Source organism: Coloeus monedula, assembly GCF_965178545.1.
Source record: "Coloeus monedula genome assembly, chromosome: 13".
Lineage (NCBI taxonomy): Eukaryota > Metazoa > Chordata > Aves > Passeriformes > Corvidae > Coloeus > Coloeus monedula.
In genome coordinates this window covers 18,466,538-18,489,865 of record NC_138793.1, presented here as the reverse complement: position 1 = coordinate 18,489,865, position 23,328 = coordinate 18,466,538, and the positions used below count along the sequence as shown (strand labels likewise).

The 23,328-nt window shown below is 48.8% G+C and overlaps 1 protein-coding gene across 1 annotated transcript; it reads right to left on the bottom strand.

Annotated features, from left to right (window-relative positions):
* Positions 1 to 10,068: 10,068 nt before the first annotated feature.
* Positions 10,069 to 23,109, bottom strand: MTHFSD (methenyltetrahydrofolate synthetase domain containing; the record flags this gene model as incomplete). Its single annotated transcript, XM_082290240.1, has 7 exons — positions 10,069 to 10,638; positions 18,409 to 18,534; positions 18,746 to 18,858; positions 19,632 to 19,722; positions 21,403 to 21,516; positions 22,245 to 22,358; positions 22,954 to 23,109. The coding sequence occupies 7 exons, from the start codon at positions 23,107 to 23,109 to the stop codon at positions 10,129 to 10,131; spliced, it is 1,224 nt and encodes a 407-aa protein (XP_082146366.1). The 3' UTR covers positions 10,069 to 10,128.
* Between the last annotated feature and the right edge of the window lie 219 nt (positions 23,110 to 23,328).

Genomic DNA, 23,328 nt, shown 5'->3' with positions numbered 1-23,328 from the left:
AGCTCTCCATCCCAGAGCCCTCCATCAGCGAGGAGAGGCCCAAACCCCACGGGCTCCTGCCCCCAGCCCTCCATCTGCAGAAGCCCAACGGGATTTTTCCCAGCATTTTTAGTCCCAGGGGATGGCAAACCCCGAGCTCACACTTTTCCAGGAGCGGTCAGGCTCCGGGAGGAGGTGAGGAGGGATAAACTCGCTCAGAAATGCTGTGGGAGCTCTGCAAGAGGAGATGAGGCAGGGCTGGCTCAGAAATGGGGGCTTTGCTCATGGAAGGGCCCAGAGCTGGCTGTGCTCAGCTGCTGGGGCTCAGCTCAGCACCGGCTCCCTGCTCCCCATCGCTCACATCCCGATCCGTAGGGGATCCAACTCATTTTCCTGTGGGGTTTTGGCATTTCTCCTTTAGGAAACAGCTTCTCATCGCTGATGCCCTGTGCAGGCCCAGGAGTTTTCTGCAGGGATGAAATGTTGGAGCATGACAAAAACCAGGGCCTGGTGTCTCCAGCCGGGTTTGGTGCCAGATGTCCCCTCCGGATCAGGGGACGTTGGTGTCCCCAGGCCCTGTGCAAGGGTTCTGGTGGCAAAGTGCTTCCCACTGCTCCTCCCAGGATGTTTCCCCCCATCCTTACAATGCCACCATGGAGCTGGAATTGTGTCTGCCACTGTCACCTGCTCAGGAGCTTGTGTCCCCTGGGGTGTTTATGAGGGACACACAATCCCATGTGTGGGCAGAGGTTGAGGGAGCACGGGATGGTGCAGGGATTCCAAGGAAACCCTGGAAGAGGGGATATGGTCCTGGGTCCCCTGTGGGGGGAACACACTTTTGGAGGGTCCATCGGGGTGATCTGTGGCCTTTTTTGGGAAGCAACATCGGGATGGGGATGGTGGTGAGGGGTCTGTTGGGGAGGAGGGGTTTGGAGGGACCCCGAGTGATTGGAGGATCCTGGTGGGATTGGAGGATCCCGGAGGATTGGAGCAATTATGGGGGTATTGGAGGGATCTCAGGGAGTTTGGATGATCTTGGGAGATGTTGGATGAATCACGGGGTGATTTGAGGGATCCTTGGGGATTTGGAGGATCCCGGTGGGATTGGATGGTCCCAGTAGGATGTGGGATGATCCCAGGGGGATGCTGGATGGTCCCGGTGGGAGTGGATGGTCCTAGTGGGATGTTGGACGATCCCGGTGGGATGTTGGATGATCCCGGGGGGATGTTGGATGATCCCGATGGGATGCTGGATGATCCCGGTGGGATTCAGATGATCCCAGAGGGATGTTGGACGATGCCGGTGGGATGTTGGACAATCCCGGTCGGGTGTTGGATGATCCCAGTGGGATTTGGACAATCCCGGTGGGATGTTGGATGATCCCGGTGGGATTTGGATGATCCTGGTGGAATTTGGATGATCCCGGTGGGATGTTGGACGATCCCGGTGGGGTTTGGACGATCCCGATGGGATTTGGACGATCCCGGTGGGGTTTGGACGATCCCGAGGGGATTTGGACGATCCCGGGGGGATGTTGGATGATCCCGGCGGGATTTGGACGATCCCGGTGGGATTTGGACGATCCCGGGGGGATGCTGGACGATCCTGGTGGGGTTTGGACGATCCCGGTGGGATTTGGATGATCCCGGTGGGATTTGGACGATCCCGGGGGGATGCTGGACGATCCCGGTGGGATTTGGACGATCCCGGGGGGATGTTAAACGATCCCGGTGGGATTTGGACGATCCCGGTGGGATGCTGGATGATCCCGGTGGGATTTGGACGATCCCGGGGGGATGTTGGACGATCCCGGTGGGATTTGGACGATCCCGGGGGGATGTTAGACGATCCCGGTGGGATTTGGATGATCCCGGTGGGATTTGGATGATCCCGGTGGGATTTGGATGATCCCGGGGGGATGTTGGACGATCCCGGGGGGATGTTGGACGATCCCGGTGGGATTTGGACGATCCCGTGGGGATGTTGGACGATCCCGGTGGGATTTGGATGATCCCGGGGGGATGTTGGACGATCCCGGTGGGATTTGGACGATCCCGGTGGGATTTGGATGATCCCGGTGGGATTTGGACGATCCCGGTGGGATTTGGACGATCCCGGTGGGATGCTGGACGATCCCGGTGGGATTTGGATGATCCCGGGGGGATGTTGGACGATCCCGGTGGGATTTGGACGATCCCGGTGGGATTTGGATGATCCCGGTGGGATGTTGGATGATCCCGGGGGGGCGGTGCCGTTCCCTTGGCGGCAGCGCCACCTGGCGGCGACGATCGGGCACCGCCGGCCCCGCCCGCGCTCCCCCGGCTTTCCCCAAAATTTGGCTTAAAACCCGACAAGTTCGAGCTGGTTTGGACTCTTTCTCCACCAGGTGGATGATCAAAGCTTGATTTGTTTCTTTAATTAATTATTTTTTTAAAAAAATCTCGTTTAAAATTTCTTTATTTCGGTTTTATTTTTCCCTTCTGGCATCCCGACCTGTGAGGGGGAACATCCCTTTATCCGGATACATCTTCACATCAGGGGAAACTCCTTTATGGAGCACTTCTGGATCAGACCTGTTCCGTGCCCAGGTGGGACAGATGGGAATACGTGGCATGGAAAAGCATGGAGTATCCCATGGATACAGACACCTGGCAGAGGATGCTCTCGGATGGGGTGGATCATCCAGATTTGCAGAAAACTGGGTACCTTGGAGACTTGATCAGTGGGAACAACATCTGGAATCTTAAATAGGTGTTTGGAATACCAGGGGATGAGTCTGGCACCACGTTCTTAGCAGGTAAAGGCTCAGATCCATAAGAATAACTGTGTGCCTGATTTCTCCCTGAAAACCAAGAAGTTTGGGATCTCTGGAACTCAGGGGATCCAAACAGTTCTTGTCACTTTTGGAAGGGGACTTCGATTTCTGCAATGCTTTGCGAGGCCACACCTGAACACCTGTTCCCTTTCCAAGCGTATTTCCATGCAGAACTCCTGCCTGACACTCAGCAGGAAAAGGCAGCAGGATGCTCCTGGAGGCTTTATCCCTGCCAAGAAATCTCTGTCACAAGGAGTCATCCTCAGGGATAAAACAGGTGGATGTGCAGCTGGAGGCTGATGTTATTCCTAGACGTAATTATCAGATTGCCTCCACCAGGGAGGACAGGCACGGGGCTCCCTTGTCCTCTTAAGTAACTTTCCCTGTCAGAATTCATCTCGCCCAGTAAGGAATTAAAATCAGAATATTAAAATCAGTGCTTGGACTGGATTATCCTGGTGTATCTTTTCCAGTCGAAATGATCCTGTGGCTTTATTATTAATGAAAGACAACAGAAGGAATAAATCTTATTGAGCTTCTGGCTCAACATCCCAGTTCCCATTATCACAGGGTGCCCAGAGAAGCTGTGGCTGCCCCTGGATCCCTGGCAGTGTCCAAGGCCAGGCTGGACAGGGCTTGGAGCAGCCTGGGACAGTGGAAGGTGTCTCTGCCCATGGCAGGGGGTGGGACAAGAGGAGCTTTGAGGTCCCTTCCAACCCAAACCATTCCATGACTCTGTGATCAGAGGTGGCTCTGATCCATCAAACTCCTGATAAATATTCCAACTCCAGTCTTAAAATGAACTAAATTTTTGCAAGGGAGCTGCAGATCCTTTGGAAAATTTCACTGAGGGAGTCACTGTGGCACAAATAAAGATTTCCTTTCCTCAGACACTTCTTCAGGTCCTCTGAGAGATCCCCAGGATCTCTGGAACAAGCAAATGGCAATTCTAGAGGTCAAACCACCTCGGTTTCATCATGGAAAGGGATGTGGGGACACCGGCAGTGCCACTTGGCTCCAGCAGAGTGAACACGAGCCTGAGCACAGACCTTCCTTTATTTAAAGCAGTGGGACTCAAAACCCCTGGAATGGCACAGAAAGTGCAGCTCTGTGGCTCAGCTCAGCTTCAGGCTAATTACTGCAAAAATAAGCAAACACACCTGGGAAAGCAGGATGACACAGCCTGGAAAGTTTTGCAGGGACTTTGGGGTACCAGGAGTTCACTTGGAGCAGAACTTGCTGCAGCAATTGTGTTCCTCTGTGGGGGTGAAGAAAAGCCACTGCAGAGCAGCAGCTCCAGGCGCTGCCTCCTCCAGAGGGATGGAAATGCCACACTCCAGAGCCTGAGCAGTGCAGGTGCCTGGAAACACTCGGAAAACACGACATCCCTCTGGAAAAACAGGAGTATTGCTCTTGTCTGAACAATTATTCACTCCAAAATCTGCAGGAGTGGAAGCCATGGGTATGGTAATGCTTCAAAATGTGGCAGCTTTTACCACATGAATGTTTCCCTTCTTTCCCTGCCCTTTTTTTGATCCCATCTAACTGCCCTGTGTGTTTGCTTTACTCCTTAAAGAAAGCTAAAGCTGGCTTAGCTCAATGTGTGGGAAGGATGGATCATAACACATTTGTGTGACTTGGAGACCTCTGGAGGTGGCACATTTTGGGAAAGAATTCTGTTTGGTGTCTTGTCTCCCAGCACAGGAGCTGAGGTTTGTCCCTGGAATGTGCTGGGTGCTTTGATGGGAAGTTCTGGAGCAGGAGGACCAGTGGGATTAAAGGCTCCCCAGAGCCACCACGATGCTCCAGGTATCCACTGGGAGACAAAATTCCTGTTGGGATCATTGGTACTGTCACACAGAAAAGCCCAACAGGGGCTTGGTTGGGGGTTTTTTGAGAGCTTTTGCTGGGTTTTTGGCCTGTCCTCCTGTTGTTTTCCAAAGTGCTGGGAATCACCAGTTGCCTGCAGTCTATCAGGAGCCATCTCTGCCTTCCCATCTGTAAAACGTGGATGTTCCTGGGGCCGCTGCAGAGATGGACCAGATAGATCCATATCCTGAACTCATTTCTCCCAGGCACTTCAGTGGGATGCCCAGCCCAGAACAATGGCAGGATACACGACCCTAAACATTTCTGCAGGGCTTTGAAAGATGAAAAGCAGTGACTTTGCTACCTATGTCAGAGGAGGGGCAGGGAAACGTTCCATGATGTTTATAGCAGACATCACGGACATTACACATGGAAACATGGGAAATGCTGCCCTTTTCTGGGAGGGAGATAATCTTTAAGAGATGGCAAGGAGGAAATCAAAGCATTTGGTACACAACAGCCTCCCAAGCAGGGGGGTTTGCCCGAGGAACGTGGCCACAGCCACAGATGTTTCCTCCAGAGCCAGAAGTGCTGCGAGGGGCTGTTCCTTCAGAGGAACCGGAACGAGAGAAATCCCTGCACACGCTTTTCCTCCCCCTCCTCGCCCCTGTGGAGAAAAAACACAGCCCCAGTGCTGGATTTTTCAATGGAAACATTCCCCTAAAAGCCATTTGTTTCTCCCTTTGGAGCACTAGAAGAAGATGAAATAAAAAAAGCACACACCAAAAAAAAAAAAGGCATGACTTGGAGACAGTGTTTAACCATCCCTTTCCTGACATTTTTTATTGGTCTCCACAGATAATGGGATAAAACCTCTGTCCTTTCAGGCTGCTGGTTGGGAGGGGATCAGGGAGATGCTGGAGGGTTGGATGTGGACCTGGAGGTGAGATCCAGGAAAGAGCCTGATGGTGAGAGATTTTCCCCCTGCCCTTTTTCCCTCCCTGGAAACAAACAGTCTCTGACTCTTGTCACTCAGAGCCTACCCAGCAACCCAGCTTGTTTACTGTTGTCTTTGGTGGCTTGAAGCTGTGTGGCCTTGTCCCTGTTCCAGGAAATGCATGGACACGGCTGGCTGAAGGAAAACCCTCACGCCCGTGCAGTTTTGGGGTGGCAGGGAGCCACCTCGGCCTCATTGTTAGCAGATGCCAGTGCTGCCTCACTGCTCTGTGCCACACACCACGCTGTGACCGATGGCCTCCAACAAAAACCCCTCCAAAGTCACCCTGCTCGCCATCATGGAGCTGGTGGAGGCTCCGTTCATCCCATCCTGGTTTCCCTCTGCATCCCTCCCACAAATGAGGGTAGGAAGAAGGGGAGAATGGCCCTGGGAAGGTCACGTCCCTTGTGGAACACCTTGGAGGTCACTGCTGATCCCAAACGCTCCCAGCTCCAGGAGTTCACTCCAGACCAGCACTGAACCCTCAAAAGGAGGGGAGTGCAGCAGCGACAGCTCAACGACAGCATCCCAAATGTTTGTGCCATGAAAGGAGCTGGAAAGAATGTGCCCCACCACATGACAGGCGAGGACATCGGGCTGTGTAGAGAATAGAGAGCCCTCAGCTTTAATTCTTTTGAACAAAGTTGGCTCAGGACAGCGTGTCCCATTGTACTGCTGAACGTTCCTTCTCATCACACAGCTCTGCTGCTGCTGCTGCTGCTGCACCCAAGGCTGTGCTAGGCATCACTTCACTCCCTATTAGAAGCAGAGTAGGGACCTATCAGCAGCATTTCAGACTTTTGTGCAGCATCCAGGCACTGCTTTGCCACTGTTGATGATTTTATCACGAGTCTTACGCAGTAAAAGCAGGCCAGGATCCACCTGAGGTGAGGCATGCTTTATATCCATGTGCACAGCCCACAGCTACAGCAGGTACAGAATGAGGAATTATGACTTGAGTAAATATTCTCCTCTTTAGGCTGCTCCTTCAGACAGAAAATTCCCCAGGGTATGGATTTTACGGTTTGATTGTTGGTATCTTGCATAGCCTTGGGCCAAAGTAAAACATAAGCAGGCTTCAATTCCTCGAGATTTCTTATGAGATCAGAGCCCAAAGGATTCAATAAAATCTCTTGCCTTTCAGAGTTTTGAGGACTTAAAGAAATCCCTCCCAACTTTGCTCTAAGTGATGCCTTCCTGAGCATGCAGAGAGCCTGGAACAATAGATCTGAGAGGGGCAGACTGCCCCATTCACTTTTTCTACACGATCTGCTGCTTCCTCCAGGAGGAACTTGGGTCAGCCCACAAGAGACAATCCACATCAGACAGCTGGAGACACCAGAAGGCTGGGCAGGGCTGTGCCCCGGGCACTCTCGTGTTATTTAATTCAGCAGCAGCTTGGCCTTCAAATGTCTTTTAGGTGGAGAGGAGCAGCAGCAAGAGCCCCATCCCTGCTGCCCTGACTCTCCGAGGTAGAACTGCACTGATTTCAGAGAGTGATTTACTGACTTTGAGATGGCAGCAGCTGAAAGACCTCGACATTTTTTAATAGCCTGGATCAAAAATACAAGGATCATTGCAACATTTTTCTAGTCCATTCAAAACGCTAATAAAGTAATTATTTTTCTTAAATAATTACTTGAAGTAGTTATTTTTCTTCCTCAGTTTAACTACAGCTCACAGAATCATAAAAGTTGGAAAAGAGCTCCAGGATCATCAAATCCAAGCTGTGACCCATCCCCACCTTGTCACCAGCGCAGAGCACTGTGTGCCACGTCCAGTCCTTCCTTGGACACCTCCACCAGCTCCCTGGGCAGCCCCTTCCAATTCCTGACCTCCTTTTCCATGAAGAAATTCTTCCTGGTGTCCAACCTGCTGCCTGCCCCTAGGTAGCATCTCCTCCCTAGTGTGGAGTTTATTTCCCAGCTGGGAAAGCAGCAGGATATTGGGTAAATACAGTGGAATACATGACAGAAAAAAGTGACAGGCTGGAAAGAGCAAAGACTTTGGACACTGCTCACCTGTGGAGCTTCACCCAGAACCACAACTGCAAACAGAAAAACATCCAGATGTTTGTCCAAACAAAACTGGCCCCTGGCTGCAGGCTGGGCTGACAGGAAAGTGAGCAAAGTTACCACATTTACAGAACACATAAACAGATCTGCACCAAAACTTCAGATGGGAAGAAAGGAAATAAGGCAGAGGATGTGATTCCCACAAATTTGACCAGAAAAGGGTGGTTCCATCTGTAGTGCAACAGGGGAAGTTTGAGATGCTGGAAGTTTTCATTGGCAGAGTCACTGGCTTTTAATTGCTAAGGTCACCTGGACATCTTCAGCAGAGCAAGAAATATCCCAGAGTCAAAAGGAACAGCAAACGCTCACATTACTCCATTTGCCATCGTTTGGAAGGGGCAGGCAGGGCTGGATAATTATTTTTTTGCTTTTCTTTCCCCTGCTTTGGAAGCTGATGATGCAGTGAGTGTGTTTGGGTAGTAACATAACCCCTGACTCAGCCCTGAATGCACAAGCCCTGAAATGAGACCCAGAGGGTTGTGCAGTGCTTGTTTGAATTCGGACTGAGTGATCCTGGAAATCATTTGGAGCTGTAGAAAGAATGGAATACTGATTTTTTCCAGAAACTTTTCCTTTGTTGACCTTACAAGAAGTTCATAGAATGATAGAATGGTTTGGGTTGGAAGGGGTTTTAAAGATCATCTTGTTCCAACCCCTGTGCTGTGAACAAGGACACTTTCCACTATCCCAGGTTGCTCCAAGACCCGTCCAGCCTGGCCTCGGACACTTCCAGGGATCCAGGGGCAGCCACAGCTTCTCTGGGCAATCTGTGCCAGGGCCTCCCCACCCTCACAGGGGAGAATTTCTCCCTAATATCCCATCTAACCCTGCCCTCTGGCAGTTTGAAGCCATTCCCTGTGTCCTGTCACTCCAGGCCCTTGTCCAATGGCCCTCTCCATCAGGAGGAGGAATCACTTCCATTTGGAAAGCCACAATCAGGTCACCCCCAAGCCTTCCTTCCTCCAGGCTGAACAATCCCAATTCTCTCTACCTTTCCTCCTCCCAGCAGAGCTGCTCCATCCCTCTGCTCATCCTGGTGCCTCCTCTGGACTCTCTCCAGCAGCTCCATGTCCTTCCTGTGCTGGGATCCCAGGGCTGGATTCAGCTCTGCTGCTCCAATGCTTTCCTTGAGCCCTTCCCTACAGAGCCACATGATAACGATGAGATTTCTTTATTTAATACTGAATAAATGTCTGACCCTTGAAGCATAATAACCTGCTTAAAATATACTTAACAGCACTCCCTGGCTAAAAAAAAAAGTTTCCAACTCTTACTTAAAAGAAAAAAAATCCCTTTAGATGCTTACTTTGACTACGTGCCCAGCATCACTGGCAAAAGAGCTTCTGTTTAGAAGGGATGGCTGGGCCAAAATTCAACTTGTTTTTCAGGAATAGGAAACCAAAAGGGAAAAGAGAAAAGGTAGTAAGAGGCACAGCAGATAAATCATTACTGGCCATTACACTGGAAGGGAATGTTCATGTCCAGGACAGTGCCTGGGAGCACTTTCACCTGGAGCAGTTGTGTGGTGCTGGCTCACCCTCATCACTGATGTCGTGGAAGAGCCACAGGGATGGTGACAAAGGCACAGAGGAACAGGATCTGCTACAATGTCCAGCAAATTCCCAAAGAATTCCATGCCAGACTAAGCACCAACGAGTTTTGACCATGGTGTGCCTGCTTTTCATTTCCACTCCAATAATTAATATAATTTCACAGAGGCAAAGGAATCACATTGTAGGAGACAATCAGGAAAAGCAGCTATTTTATAATTATCTGATCCATCAGAAAGGCACTTTTGGGGAAAGCAGAGGAAACTGGGCTTTGCTTTCCTCTGCCACACTGAAATAAGAAATGTAAGGTTTTCCAAGGGCTGATTTAGCAAAAAACTGAGCTATCTCTCCCACCTGATCATCACAGCTTTTACTAAGACTAGAACTAAGCCAGTGTTCCCACAACCACTCTTCAAGGCACAAAAAGGACAATCTCTCTCTGCCTGGCCATTTTTATAAAAAATAAAATTACAAATCCCAACAAGCAAAGCCCATTTTTCAGTAAACAGAATTGTAACCTTTAGGACAGATTTCCTGCTGCTGGCTTTTAACCTCACAGGTATAAATGGGCAGGTCTAGCCTTCAATGACTGACTGTAATCACCTTACTGCAGGTGCCAAGGGGCAGGGCTTTAAGCCAGGCTTAACAAAAACACCAAACAGCACCAAAACCAGAGTGTGGGTACTTTGTGGGCAACTGTTTATAGAGAAATGGCTCCTCTGTCACCTGTGGGGACAAAACCTTTGCATGCCCAAGTGCAGGAGTGAGGAAAGTTGTGCAGAAATTTGTTTTTTTTTTACCTGCAGAAACCTCAGGGTTACAAAAAACCTTGAAACCTCAGGTTGGCTTCTCACAAAATAATGAAAGCATCTTTATTTTTCTGTTGTTTTTCTCCTCCCTACTCATTTGTGACTATTGATTTCTCCTTGCCCTTTGTTCCTCTGGCTCTTGGCCAGCTCCACTCTCAGAGTGTTGCCCCCAAGGCTCAGGCCTTGCAAGGAGGACACGGCTCTGTCTGCAGTGCCTTTATCCCTGTACTCCAGGAATGCCCTGTGCTGTGCTCCCTGCCAGTTCAGTCGCACAGGAATCACCTGGAATTCCCTCAGAGCACTTTTCAGCTCGCTCACTCTCAGGCTGCCAGGCAAGTTCCCCACATACACAGTGGTGATTGTGTCGGATCCCTCTAATCTGGGATTTACAGGATCACTTTCCACATGGGATTGTCCCACTGGAGCTGAGCCTGGAGCAGCTCGTGGTTGGGTATTTGCAGGCATCACCTTCTTGTTTGAAAGTGCTGCTCTTGTTTGAAAGGCTGGGTGTTCATCTTGGAGGGTGACATCCTTGCCAGCCTGCTTCTCCCTGGATCGAAGAGTCTTTAGGATGGGGATTTTTCCCAACATCTCAGAGCTGACCTAAAAAGGAGGAAGATGGATGTAATAATTATAAAAGGATTTCTCGCCTTCCAGAAAAAGATGATGAGCATCAGGGCTCATTTGTGCCATAAAAAAGAGAGGAACCTTATTATCCTGCTGCCATGCAGAGTGCCAGAGCATTCCAAATGCTCCTAATTGCTGGCCTGATTGGGAAGTCTCTCCCTAAATACACACTGCAGGACAAAAATAAACATTAGTGACTCTTGAAGCGAGCAGCACAATGTGGATCCAGCGGGCAAATCCCAACCAAAGTCAGGACTATTCCAATTTGACATTTATTTATCCCAGTGCTTTCAGATCCGCATTCTCCTTGTTCTCCCTCTGTGTTTGCTTTGACTGAGGGCCTGTGCTCCTGCTCTGGCAGAATCCTACACAATCCCCTGCTCTGGCACAATCCAACCCAATCCATCAGACACTTCCATTCTGCAGAGCTCCTGGTGCTCTCTTCCCCCAGAACAGGATATCCCATGGGCTGGGTCACACAATGGTGGGAGCTGCAGCGGGAGCGTGCCTTGGAGCAGGGTTCCTATGGATGTGGGCCCAGCTGGAGGCACATTCCCTGCTTGGGGCACATCCCCTCTGTGCCATCCGACCTCACACACCACCCACAGCTCCTCAGATCCCACATGGATCTGCTGGGCTGGAGCGGGGAACGGAAGCGCTCGGACACTGCACTTCACACTGTGAGCCTGTTATTCCTTCCTTCCATCCATCCATCCATCCATCCATCCATCCATCCATCCATCCATCCATCCATCCCCAGTTCCCAAGGAGCTTTTCTGGAAGGGCTCCTCCTTTCAACAGCTGAACCCCATCCATGTGAGGCATGAGATGCCCCAGGCTGCACTCAGAGACTGGCAGGAAATGCAGTGGTTCCCCAGCTAATGTGGTCGAGCTCTTGGCTTGCACACTGCGCTTGGAAGGAGGAGGAATTCCTGCTTGGCTGCTGGACAAGCCCAACATCCATCAACTCCAGATCCAATGCTGAAATTTAGGGAGCAAAACAGAGACTGGGGAAGCGATGCCTGAGCTAGCAGAGACTCAGGCTAGTAGCCCAGAATGTGAGCGAGCCACTCTAGCAGGGTACCACCCTCAGCACGCTCGACTGGACCAGCAGCAGCACATCCCACCCAGCACATGCCTGCAGATCTCCCAGCTCAGACCTCACTCATCCCAGAGCCTCTGAATTCTTGCTCCTCCAGTTACAGTCACAGCCAGTCTGGATCTGCACAACGTCAAGCACAGCTCTCTGGGGACAGGAGCCCAGCTCTGCAGTGACTCGAGGAAAAGCCAAGCAATGAAGGCAATGTCAGGATTAGGTGACAGCAAAGTCACTCAGCAGAATTCTCTTAATGTTTCCAGGGCTCATCTTCTGAAGAGCAAACAAGCAGGTTTTATTTCAGGCTGGAATTAAATAAAAATATAATTTCCATAAAGCCTGTCCTAGATCTGCTAACACAACACCAAACAGCAAGGCCTTGCTCTGGGGCTCCAGGAGCCTCCACACTCAGAAAGGTGCAGATCATGTTCAGATTTTACAGTTATTACTCTGTGGATTCTGGGGCTGATTTGTTTTTCTCAGCCAAGAATTCCAACTGCTGTGTTTGACAGCAAGCTCTCCTTCCCCGAGTGATACAACATCAAACCAAGGGCTGAAGGATCTCTGTTTGTACTGGCCAACAATTAAGAACATTTGCTGTCCTCTGTCAAATTTCAATGTGAAATGCAAGCTCCGTGCTAATTAAACCAAACAAGAAAAACATTTTTCTGTTCTCATGCAACCAATCACTCCTGGGCCCAAAGCACCACCTCAGCCTCTTCCCAAGAACAGCTCCTTTCATCCCCAAATTAAACTCAGTTGCCATGGCATGGGCTGGGTGTTTGGTTAGAAAGGGAAATGCTACCAAGGGCATACCCTCAGGGTTTTGTAGATTAGGACAACCCGAGATGGGCACTGAGAGGAGAAACTCTGGAATTCCCAGGCTTTCAAGGACAATCCAAGGGCAGGATTTAGATCATCCAGGGAACAGCACAATCTCTAAGAGACTTCCACAAGGCATCTCCTCTCACTAAGCAGATTTTGGCATCAGTCTGGAGCTCTTGGAGCTACTGTTTCAGGCTGCTGGCAACCTCAGGAAGATGCAGTGACAACAGCATTTATGTTTTAGGAGGAATTTCTGCACAGAAAGGGGGATTAGACATTGGAATTACTGCCCAGGGAGGTGGTGGAGTCCCCATCCTGGAGGAATCCAAGGAACAACTGGATGGGGCTCTCAGTGCTCTGCTCTGGGTGATCAGTCACAGGTTGGACTTGATGATTTTGGAGGTTTTTCCCAACCTCAGTGATTCTATGATTTTTGTAAGGGCTATGAACTGTTTTCTTTAAAAGTCTGGTCAAACACCACCATGAAGTGATTCTGTCATTGCCTTAAAATCCAGCCTGTGCAGACACAACAGTAACAAACCTTCACAGCACCAAAGCACCAAAGGCAGCTGATCCAGGACTTGCATATTTTTCTACTAGGAAACACTTGTAAAAAACATGAGACAAGTTCTGACACTGCCAGCTGACACCCTCCTGTCACAAGAGACACACAGGATTTACCTGAAGGGTTTTTCTTCTCTGGGGTCTAGGAGAATATTTCAGCTGGGCCAAACCTTCTAAACCCTTCCCTATTTTCTCACACTTTTATGCCAAGGAAAGGCAGAAACTCGGTTTGGGGTTACAATTCAACAGACAAATCCATTGGGTTTTGGTGTGAGAACTAAAAGGGCAAAGGGGGCAGAGGGTGGCAGGGGAGAGGAAAAAGCTTGTTCTGCTCTGTTGCAAAAGAGCAAACAAAAGAACCCTGTGCTAGTACAATGTGTTGCTCATTACAATCATGCAAAAAGTTCCTTTTGTCCTGTGAGCTGTGGAGGATTGCAATGATTTATTTCCATGTGGAAAGAGACCAAAGATATTCCTCCTCTCTTTCAAACAAGATGCACACTTCTGGATGCTGTGCTGGATGGTCAGTCCTCCCCAGCCTTGCCTATCCCTGTCCCTATCCCTACCTACTGCTTTAGGCTAAGCCAGGATCTGAGGGACATTGCACCTCGAGTCTGGCTGATCCAGCTATATGGACATGGGCAAACCCAGCACTGGAAGCTTTCCCCATCCTTACAAAGTCAAGGTCAAACCACTTATTGATGTTTTTAAACTTCAGATTGAGTGTTGGGATTTAGCTTTGGTAGCGAAACCAAAGCTGAAGAAGTTTCCCATTATCCCTTGGCCACCAATTCCCAGAGCAGTTCCACACTTCAGCCCTCCGGGGTTGGCCAACAGAAGAGCTCGTGGGTCTGTGCCATAAACTCTGAAGTGATTTGGGTTAAAAATAACTCCACCAAAGGCAATTAATCATTTAGTAATCCTGCCTACTCCCTGCCATGGCTGGGAGAGCCTTAGGGAAAGAGGACAGCAGGCTGAATAAATTCTTCTGGCACACAATTACTGGGAAAGGAGCTGAGGAGGGAAATGTGGCCCCTTTCTGACAGAAACCTGAGGAAAAAAATCCTGGATGCTGAGTGCCAACAAAAATCTCCCAGCACTTAACCCACAGCACCCATTCCTATAACGCCTGGTTTCATCCCAAAACGTGGTGGCAGATGGACTCCTGCAGCATCCCTGTGGAACACCAGGGCTCTCCTCACCCTCTGCTCCCCCACAGCTGTGATCGGAGCCACACTCAATACTCTGCTGGGGAGAATGAAGGATGTGTTTGTCCTGCCAGAGTGAGTAATGCTGACCCCTGAGCCAGCCCAGGCCAAGGCAAACAGCACTGTGATTTCCCTGGAAGCACTGCATTCCTGGAGTCAGGCAGACAGGGAAGGGCAGACTGGAATTGGATTGGATTGGATTGGAGGGTGTGCTTATCCTGCTTTCATTCTGCTTCCCACAGCTCCTCATCTCACTGACACAGGAACACGTGGATCTTGTGAGACCCCACCTGGAATTCTGTGCACAGCTCTGGTGTCCCCAGCATAAGAAAGACATGGAATGTTGGATCAAGACCAGAGGAGGCCACCAAGTTGGTAGGAGGACTGGAACACCTTCCCTGTGGGGACAGGCTGAGAAAGCTGAAGCTGTTCAGCCTGGAGATATCAGAGCAGCTTCCAGGATCTGAATGGGCTACAAGGAAGCTGGAGAGGGACTGCTCAGCAGACAGGACAAGGGGGAATGGCCTCAAAATGAAAGAGGGGAAAATTTAGTTCAGATATACAGAAGAAATTCTTCCCTGTAAGGGTGGGGAGGCCCTGGCACAGGGTGCCCAGAGAAGCTGTGGCTGCCCCTGGATCCCTGGCAGTGTCCAAGGCCAGGCTGGATGGGGCTTGGAGCAGCCTGGGATAGTGGAAGGTGTTCCTGCCCATGGCAGGGGGTTGGAATGAGATTATCTTTAAAATCCCTTCCAACCCAAACCATTCCACAATTCTGAGACTGATGCTGCTGCCCTGGCAGGCTGCAAACACCACCAAACATCTCCTGTGCTGCAGATCCATCAGCCCTTCCAAGCAGGTGGGCAGAAGGTGTTTGAAGGGTTCATTTTTGGCTCTGACCTCCAGGATTGACCCCACTTTTCCTGTTGTTGTCCTTGTTTCCAGGAGCACTGAGCAAACAGGGATTGAAGGCACAGACAAGGCCAGGACAGCAAGGCCAGCACAGTTGAACATTTTATCATTCATTTGCACAAAATGTCCAAATATGTGCACACAATCCAAGGGCATATTTCTGGGAGCTGGCAGCCCGTGGAGTCTGCTGGTGTCCCTCAGGAGAAACTTATGCAAGCCACATTTGGAATCCATCCGTGGAAGCTGCATTCCGTGGACTCTGCAGCGAGGGTCAGCTCTGCGAAGGTGTGGAGATGTGTAACCACGTGTGGAAGCACTCCCTGCTCCCACTATCCCAAAAACCACAACAAACCCAACCCTTGGCTACACAGACTGCAGTTTCCTTCTGCCAAAGGATTTGCCAGCTTGGATGGGTGCATTTTTTTGAGCTTTCCTTTCCAAAGATTCTGTCACAGACCCCAATCAAAGCTGTTATCAGAAGGTTTCCATCTCTGCCATTATTTCAGCATTAGACCCAGGGATTCCCCCCCAGTTAATTTCATTTCAGGAAAAATCTTTTCCTGCTGCTATGAAATTCTCAGCAAAAGAATGATTTCAAAGCCAGAAGGAAATGCTTGCTAGAATACAGTGATTTTTCCACCAACTACTCTCATTTCCCTCTTCATGAACCCAAATATTTTAATTTGTCTGTATAGTTTCAATTTAAAATAAGCACAGCACAAATAACTCGATAATTGGGACAAATATAATAGCCAGTGTCCCAGATAAAGATCACAGTCACCCATAGAAAATCTTAAATGAAAAAGCAAGCAGTTTCATGAATTTAGAGTTCCCAGAAACAATGGGTTAGATTTTCAAGACAGATGAAGCCAAATAATTCCAAGCTGGCATCCAAATAAAATTTTCCAGAGTGCTCAGCTCTCAGCAGCTCTTGCTGTCCTCCAGTAACTCATACTGATGTCCCAAAACTCTGCCCTCAGAGGTGCAAAACTTCCCACAAACAGCCCCCAGCACTGCCTGTGGATTTAGAAGTGTTTCTGCAGTGCTTTGTGCTGATGTTGGTAATGATCCTTTAGTATTGATAATATTGTGGCTCTTCCACTTCCTTGGAGTCTTTAAACAGTACAGAACACACCAGAGCACCCAGGAAAATGCAGCACCTCCTCCAGCATGGAAATGGAGCCTGGAGCCATGGATTTGTTTGCTGGGAGAGCACCTCCTTCCCTCTGGAGCTGCAAACAGTGTGTGCATTACTGCCTGCTCATCCTGACAGCAACCCTCAGCTATAATCCCATGTTTGCAAACACCTGGAATTCCAGTTCCTAAACATTGTCCTGGCCTGATCCAGCCCTGTTCCCCAAGGATCAACTTTTTTTACAATGTGTTTTCCACCTCACACACCTTCACAATGAAGTTAAGCTACTTTGTGTTGACAAAACCCCGTATTTAGAAGTGGATGATTTATTTACTCACTGCCTCTTGGTTCATTTAGTTTTGCTCTGAGGGACAGGAATGCACCAGCAAAGCCAGGATTTGAAGGAGAAAAGGATGAAGAGAAAATGATGGAGAAGTAGCCAGGAAAATCCAAAGGACAAACACTTAAATAGCCCCTATCAAATCCTGCCCTTTTCACACCCTGGTGATTAACCAGACCTCCCACCTCCAAACCCCTCTGTGCAAGAGCTGAACATCCAGCTACCACCACAGGCACAAACAAAATAAATGTCACTCATTTCCCTGGGGAATAATGGTAATTTCTTCTTCATATAGACACCACACCTTGTTCTGGCTCCAAAAAAGACAGAAAAGTGATGATTATCCCTGCTCTGCCTGGTCTGCTCCAATATTCCTATTTCACCCACATGTGCTCCAAAGAACAGCCAAACCCAGCTTGAGGTGTTAAATCAACACTCAAATATTCAAATAAAGGGTCAATCATGTGCTCCATTCTCAGTGAAAGCTGTAGAAAATTCAGTTTCTTCTAAAGGCACAGAAAAAGAAATAAAAAAAGTGTTAGCAGGGCCACTTACTGAGAAGTCTGACACCAAGACAGACAAACTGATCAAAAGTATGTTGGCAAGATGGATGGACCACAAGGGGTAGGCCTTCAACACAATTACATTCAATAATATCCTAAAAAAAAATTACAATTCAAAAATAATTCAATGGAAAAAATGCACTTGGACAGACAGAGCTGTTATTTATTTATTTATAACCTCAAATCCTCAACCACAGGCAGCGTAAAATGCTCTCCCACCATTGGAATAAAAATAGTCCTGGCTAGAATTTGTTTGTTATAGATACATTACCTAAAGAAATTTAACTCTCTTTGCTGGTTGGTGACTTTTAACAAACAACTTTTGATTTCCTTAGGAGTATTCCCTTAGAATTCCTCGGTTTCTGCAAGATGCGGGTGCACAATTCCTCATTTCAGCATTCCTGCTGTACTCACTCATGCAGGATTGTGTCTGCTCCCTAACTGGAACATTTTAGGAGTGAAAATCCAATGACACAAAGTTTTCCCAGCAGGAACCTCCAGTAAAACAATTCACTGAAGGCTTTTCTGAAACCACTTGGGAAGCTGAGGAAGTTTCTGACCCTGGGAAGGGGGAAAGGCCAAATTCATAATAGAGGAGCTCTTAATAAATAAAGATTCATGTTTCAAGTCACTGTTCTTCCACCTGAAATCGAGCTCCAGCCACAGATTTATCCCTGGAAAGTGAATCCACTACAGAAACAGCCATGTACCACCAGCAGGTTGTGCTTTCCTTTCACAGAGGAGCACATACTGTACAGTTCCAACCCCTTGGGACACCTCCCACTATCCCAAGTTGCTCCAAACCCATCCAGTCTGGCCTTGGGACACTTCCAGGGATGGGCAGCGTGATAATCCATTGGCTACAGCAACCTCAGCTCCAGGGAAATATTTCTCCTCATCACCATTGCCACTTAAACTCCACTGCACACAGATGCTGCTGTTTTGTTTCACCTGACAAACACATTTGTTCTTTTCCCAAGTATTTTTATAAACATAAAAAATGTGTTTATATATAAAAATGGAGGGGTTTATCAGCAGATTATTGGTACCAGTAAGCCACCAGCAGCAGAGGTTTAAGATATAACTTGAATTAAGATTTGACTTGCCTTGTGCCACATTATTCCCTGAGGTTTTGGTCGTTTGCAGTTAGTCTGGATAGTTCTTGTTGGAGTGAGGATGTAATCCACAGTTAAATCATGATCATCCAGGAGCTCCTCTGCTATGTCAAGCACCTACAAGGAAGAGATTTGGTTAAGTAGCTAAAAAAAAATTCCCTAAAACTGTGCCCCATTCTTGATGTCTTGTCACATGAAAATCCATCAAAGACAATGGGAATAAAGATGCCAAACCAACATCATTCCATGTCTCCTCTCCAGACGGAGCAGGAAGTGTCACAGAGCTCCTTCCCCACTGGAGAGGGGACATTTGAACATCTGAGCTCACCTGGCAGTCGTGCACGATGGTAACTACGGGTGTGTCCTCCTGCACTGCACCCATGGACACCATCATTGCATATTCCATGTCTGCATAACCTTCCCCTTTGCCAATTCTCCAGCCTAAAGCACAGAAAAGTGGAAAAAAAACAAACAGCAGAGCAGAAAATTGTTAGAATAATGTAATTAACTGAGCAGCCTGCAAGTTGTAACTGTGGAAAAAATCAGGTCAGCATCTCTCACAGAATGCAACTTTCCTTGAAATCAGCACTGAAATGAAATAAAACATCAATTTCAATGACTCCTAAAAGATCCCAGAAGCTTCCCATTCTGAATAAACAAACTTGATGCAGTTAACACAGCAGCTTGTTTAGCCATTGTATTTAGAACCTTCTATTCATGTCCAACACAGGTTAATGTGGGTAAAGAGGAGTCTGGGTCACACATAAAAACTGTGTTATTTTAGGCAAGGGATAAAGTCAGTGGAAAATTTTTCAGCACTAGCAGGTTTCCAAAATACTAGAAAATGCAAAATCTGATCCCCAAATAGGTACTGAATCAGCAGGTCTAACACATGTCCTTTCACACACCCCGTGTGAGCAGAGCAGATCTCTGACCAGGGAGCCTGCTTGGATTCTTTTAAAACAAAAATAATTGCTCGCCTTAATAGTTCTCCTGAAGGCCAAAACATGCTCTGACCCACACTGCTGTGTGCCCACCACATCCTGGAGGCATTGCTGCTTCCTGCTTGGATTGGAAGCAGGGATTTGTCACACACAGAGGCAGAACCCAAGACCACAATTCAGCTCCAAGGATAAATCTGTCTCTGCCACGTGGTGTAGCCTTACTGACACTGGATTGGGATTGGGACCCTTCTGCTGGAAGTTCTTCCTTACCTTTTTCAGAGACAGCCACTGATCCTACAACAACCAGGTCCACTTGTGCTTTCCCATCCAGCCCCACAGGCACGCTGTATTCCTTTACACCCTGCAGGAAAAACAGCCTTGGAGGTTTGCAGAGTGCACAGTCTTCCAAGCACCGAGGCAGAAATCCAGGATATTTCGATAAATCCAAGTAACTCCCCACGTTTCAAAGTGTCTCTTCCATGTATAGCCAAGCTGTACATGTCTGGGAAGTTATCCCCTAGGGAATCCTAGAATAGATTCCTTACTACAGTGACAAGAATTTTGGCACACTGCAAGGAGAGCTGAGGGAGGTGGGCACTTTTATAAGCAAGGTTATTTATTTAGGATCAAAACCTGATATTTTGAAACACTTTTTTTGAAATCTATTCCTAAAAATGAGGGCAAGTGACACTTCTTATCTACCCTTCTTTATCCTACTACCAATTTTAGGAATAACAGAGCATTACAAATGCTTGGTTTAATTCTCACACACAAATCACAAAGTTAACTTAGACAGTTACAGCACAAAGAAACCTGAAGTTACACAAAGTGACACAATGATTTTTCTTCTACCCTGCTCAACCCCACCCACCCCTCTTCAATCTGTTCCCAAAATTCTGTCCAGATTGCAGAAATTAACAATTATGTTTATTTGTGCTTTTAAAGATCAGAGGTTTCGAACTTTTAAAGAGATATCCTGTGATCTTAATATGTGTACAGCACAATGTAAATGCTCCTCACACCAACCCAACTTCGTGCTAAGTATAAATTACCAATATTAAAATCACAATAAAGAGCCAAACTTTTTCTGTGCAGAGCACAGAGCCCAAAAGTTGAGTTATTTGTGGCTGCCTATCAGCAATAATGCCCGTCAGGCACTTCCCAGCAGTGTGGTAAGGATTGTTTGCACAGCGCTGTGTAAATACAAACTGCCAACAGCATTTTTTCATTAGTGGGCTGGGGGAAAAACCAGACACATAGTGGTAAGATCCCAGATCAGACAGCAGGCCAAGAGAAAGGTCTCTTTCAGAAGTGCTCTTCAACCCTGAACAGCTTAATTAGTTAATGACTCCAATAGAACTTCCAACAAAGAAAGTCACTACTAATTACCAGCCATTTACAAGCTCAGTTGTTTATGGGGTTACTGCAGAACTTTATTGCCTTTTGCAGGAGATTAAGGAGGAAATAAATCGATATAGTGAGCTATTCATTGTGTACCAGCTGGGGTTTCCTAGCATGAAGATGGGTATAAAACCTGCCAGGTTTCTCTGGCAAAATCCTTCAGCTGTACAGTGTGAGATTGTAACACGAGAGGGCAGCAAGAGACCGCGCTGCAAACCCAAACCTCACCACGTGTCTGGGCCTCACTGCCTGCAAATGCCACAATTCGTGTTCCTTTGGATGTTGTATTCCAGACAAACCTCATCTTTCCTACCTGGTAGCACCTAACATTCTACTGAGATTATGCAAAAAACTGTGAGCACTAAAGTATTTCTCAGAGGCTTCAGCAGCTCAAAACTGCAGAATGTAGGAGCATGAATAAAGATCTAACTCACCTCAAGCTGCTCATGATTTTCCAAAAAACACTGAGAAAATAAATTTTCTCCTGACTTAAAAATGATTAATGGCAGTCGTGTGCACAAAACCCAGGAATAACATCCTAACAGGAAAATATTTCAGGTTTTCCAACTTCCAGCTAGTCCATCCTAACACCACAGTGTCCCACAGGTTAATTCAGCCCTCCCTGATCCCTCACTCCTACCTGAGACGTGGCACATTTTCTCAGGACCTCCTTGGTTGCACCTGGAGGAGGAACAATCCTATTGAACAGCCCAGTCCTCAGACGTGGTGTGGGAACCAGCAAAGTCTTCCTTGCCTGGGGAACCGCAGGAAAAGGTTCATTTTACACTAAAGAAATATTTTTACTGTCACACAGTTAAAAACTACATGGCCAAACATTTAATTTGTTACGTTGCAGTTAGCGTTGTTGATTGTGTAGTGCTTGTACATTAATTCCCTCCAATATGGGAAAAAATCCATTAAAAGACTTATTGAAGAAATAAAAGGTAAGGCATACATTTGAAGATATTTAGGGACAGAGCTTTAAAGACATCCCTCCCTTTAAAGCTATGTCTCTAATTAGCTTTATAAGTGATAATGGCTTCCCACTGACAGAGGGCAGGGTCAGATTGGATATTAAGAGAGAACAGAGTGGATATTAGGGGAGAATAGATTGGATATTACGGGAGAATAGAGTGGATATTAGGGAGAAATTCCTCCCTGTGAGGGTGGGGAGGCCCTGGCACAGGGTGCCCAGAGAAGCTGTGGCTGCCCCTGGATCCCTGGAAATGTCCCAGGCCAGGCTGGATGGGGCTTGGAGCAGCCTGGCTTAATGGAAGGTGTCCCTGCCCATAGCAGGGGCTAGAACTGAATTATCTTTAAAATCCCTTCCAACCCAAACCATCCCATGACACCTATTGATCCAAAGTCCACAAACGAGCTACACACAAGAACTCTTGAAGATGCAGTGCCAGGTGTTGCTGAGATGCTGCCAGGCACTGCAGCTCCTCCCAGCTCCTCCTCGGAGTGCCGAGGTGCCATTACCTGCAGAGCCGCCAGCCGGGCACCTTCCAGAGGTTTGTCAGGATCCACCTTCAGCTCCCGTGCTCTGCTGAACACATCCAGCTCCCTAAGGGAGCAGCAGGCCTGGAGAGAGCCCTGAGAGAGGGAAGGAACCAAGAGGAGAATGTTTGCACTTACTTCCAGCGTTAGGAAGCGAGCGTTCCTCTGGGGAGCATCGGGGTTTATTTTTACTGTCCGGGCAGCCTGGAACTCCTGCAAGCCCAGAAGCCTCGTGGCAGCATGGGGGGCACCCTGTTTGCATAAAATATCAGTGTTATCATCGAGGAGCCCACAGCAGAGATGGGCAGTTGATCACCTTTCACCCTCTAGGGAGGCTGATTTCTGCAGATTTTAATTGAGGGGCTGTTAATTTTCTGTTAATCCCTGGAAATGTCCAAAGCCAGGTTGGATAGAGCTTGAGGCAACCTGGGGTAATGGAAGGTGTCCCTGCCCACGGCAGGAATGGGATGAGCTTTAAGGTTCCTTCCAACCGAACCATTTAGGGATTCTGTAACTCACAAGGCAGTTTTGTTTTCTTTCCTTCGAGGGCTGCGGGGCGCTGGCCCGGGGAACTGGGGGTAACTGGGGGCCCCTCCGGGCCTGGGCTGCGGGCTGCAGAGCGGGCGGGACCCGAGGCGGGTGAGGGAAGGAGCAGCAGGAGGAGGCGGCCCAGCGCCGGCAGCCGCCGTACCTTGAAGTTGGGGATGCGGCCGTGCACGGGCCGCGGGAACTCGGCCAGCCCGGAGGCCTCCAGGTGCTCCCACACCTTCTCCCGGATCTCCCACTTGGAGGCGGCCCCTGAGGGGAGCCCAGCGAGCGCCGGGAGCCGCCGGCCCGGCCCCGCCATTGCCGCCCTCGCCCGCCCGCCGTGACGTCACCGCCATCACCGCCCTCACCCGCCCGCCGTGACGTCACCGCCATCCCCTCCCGCTCCCTCCGCCGCGCCGTGACGTCACAGCCGCCACGCCCCTTCGCTCTCCGCGGCCGTGACGTCACCGCCACGCCTCACGCCCACCCCTCCGAGCCGTGACGTCACTGCAGCCGCGTCCCTCCCGCCAGTCGAGAG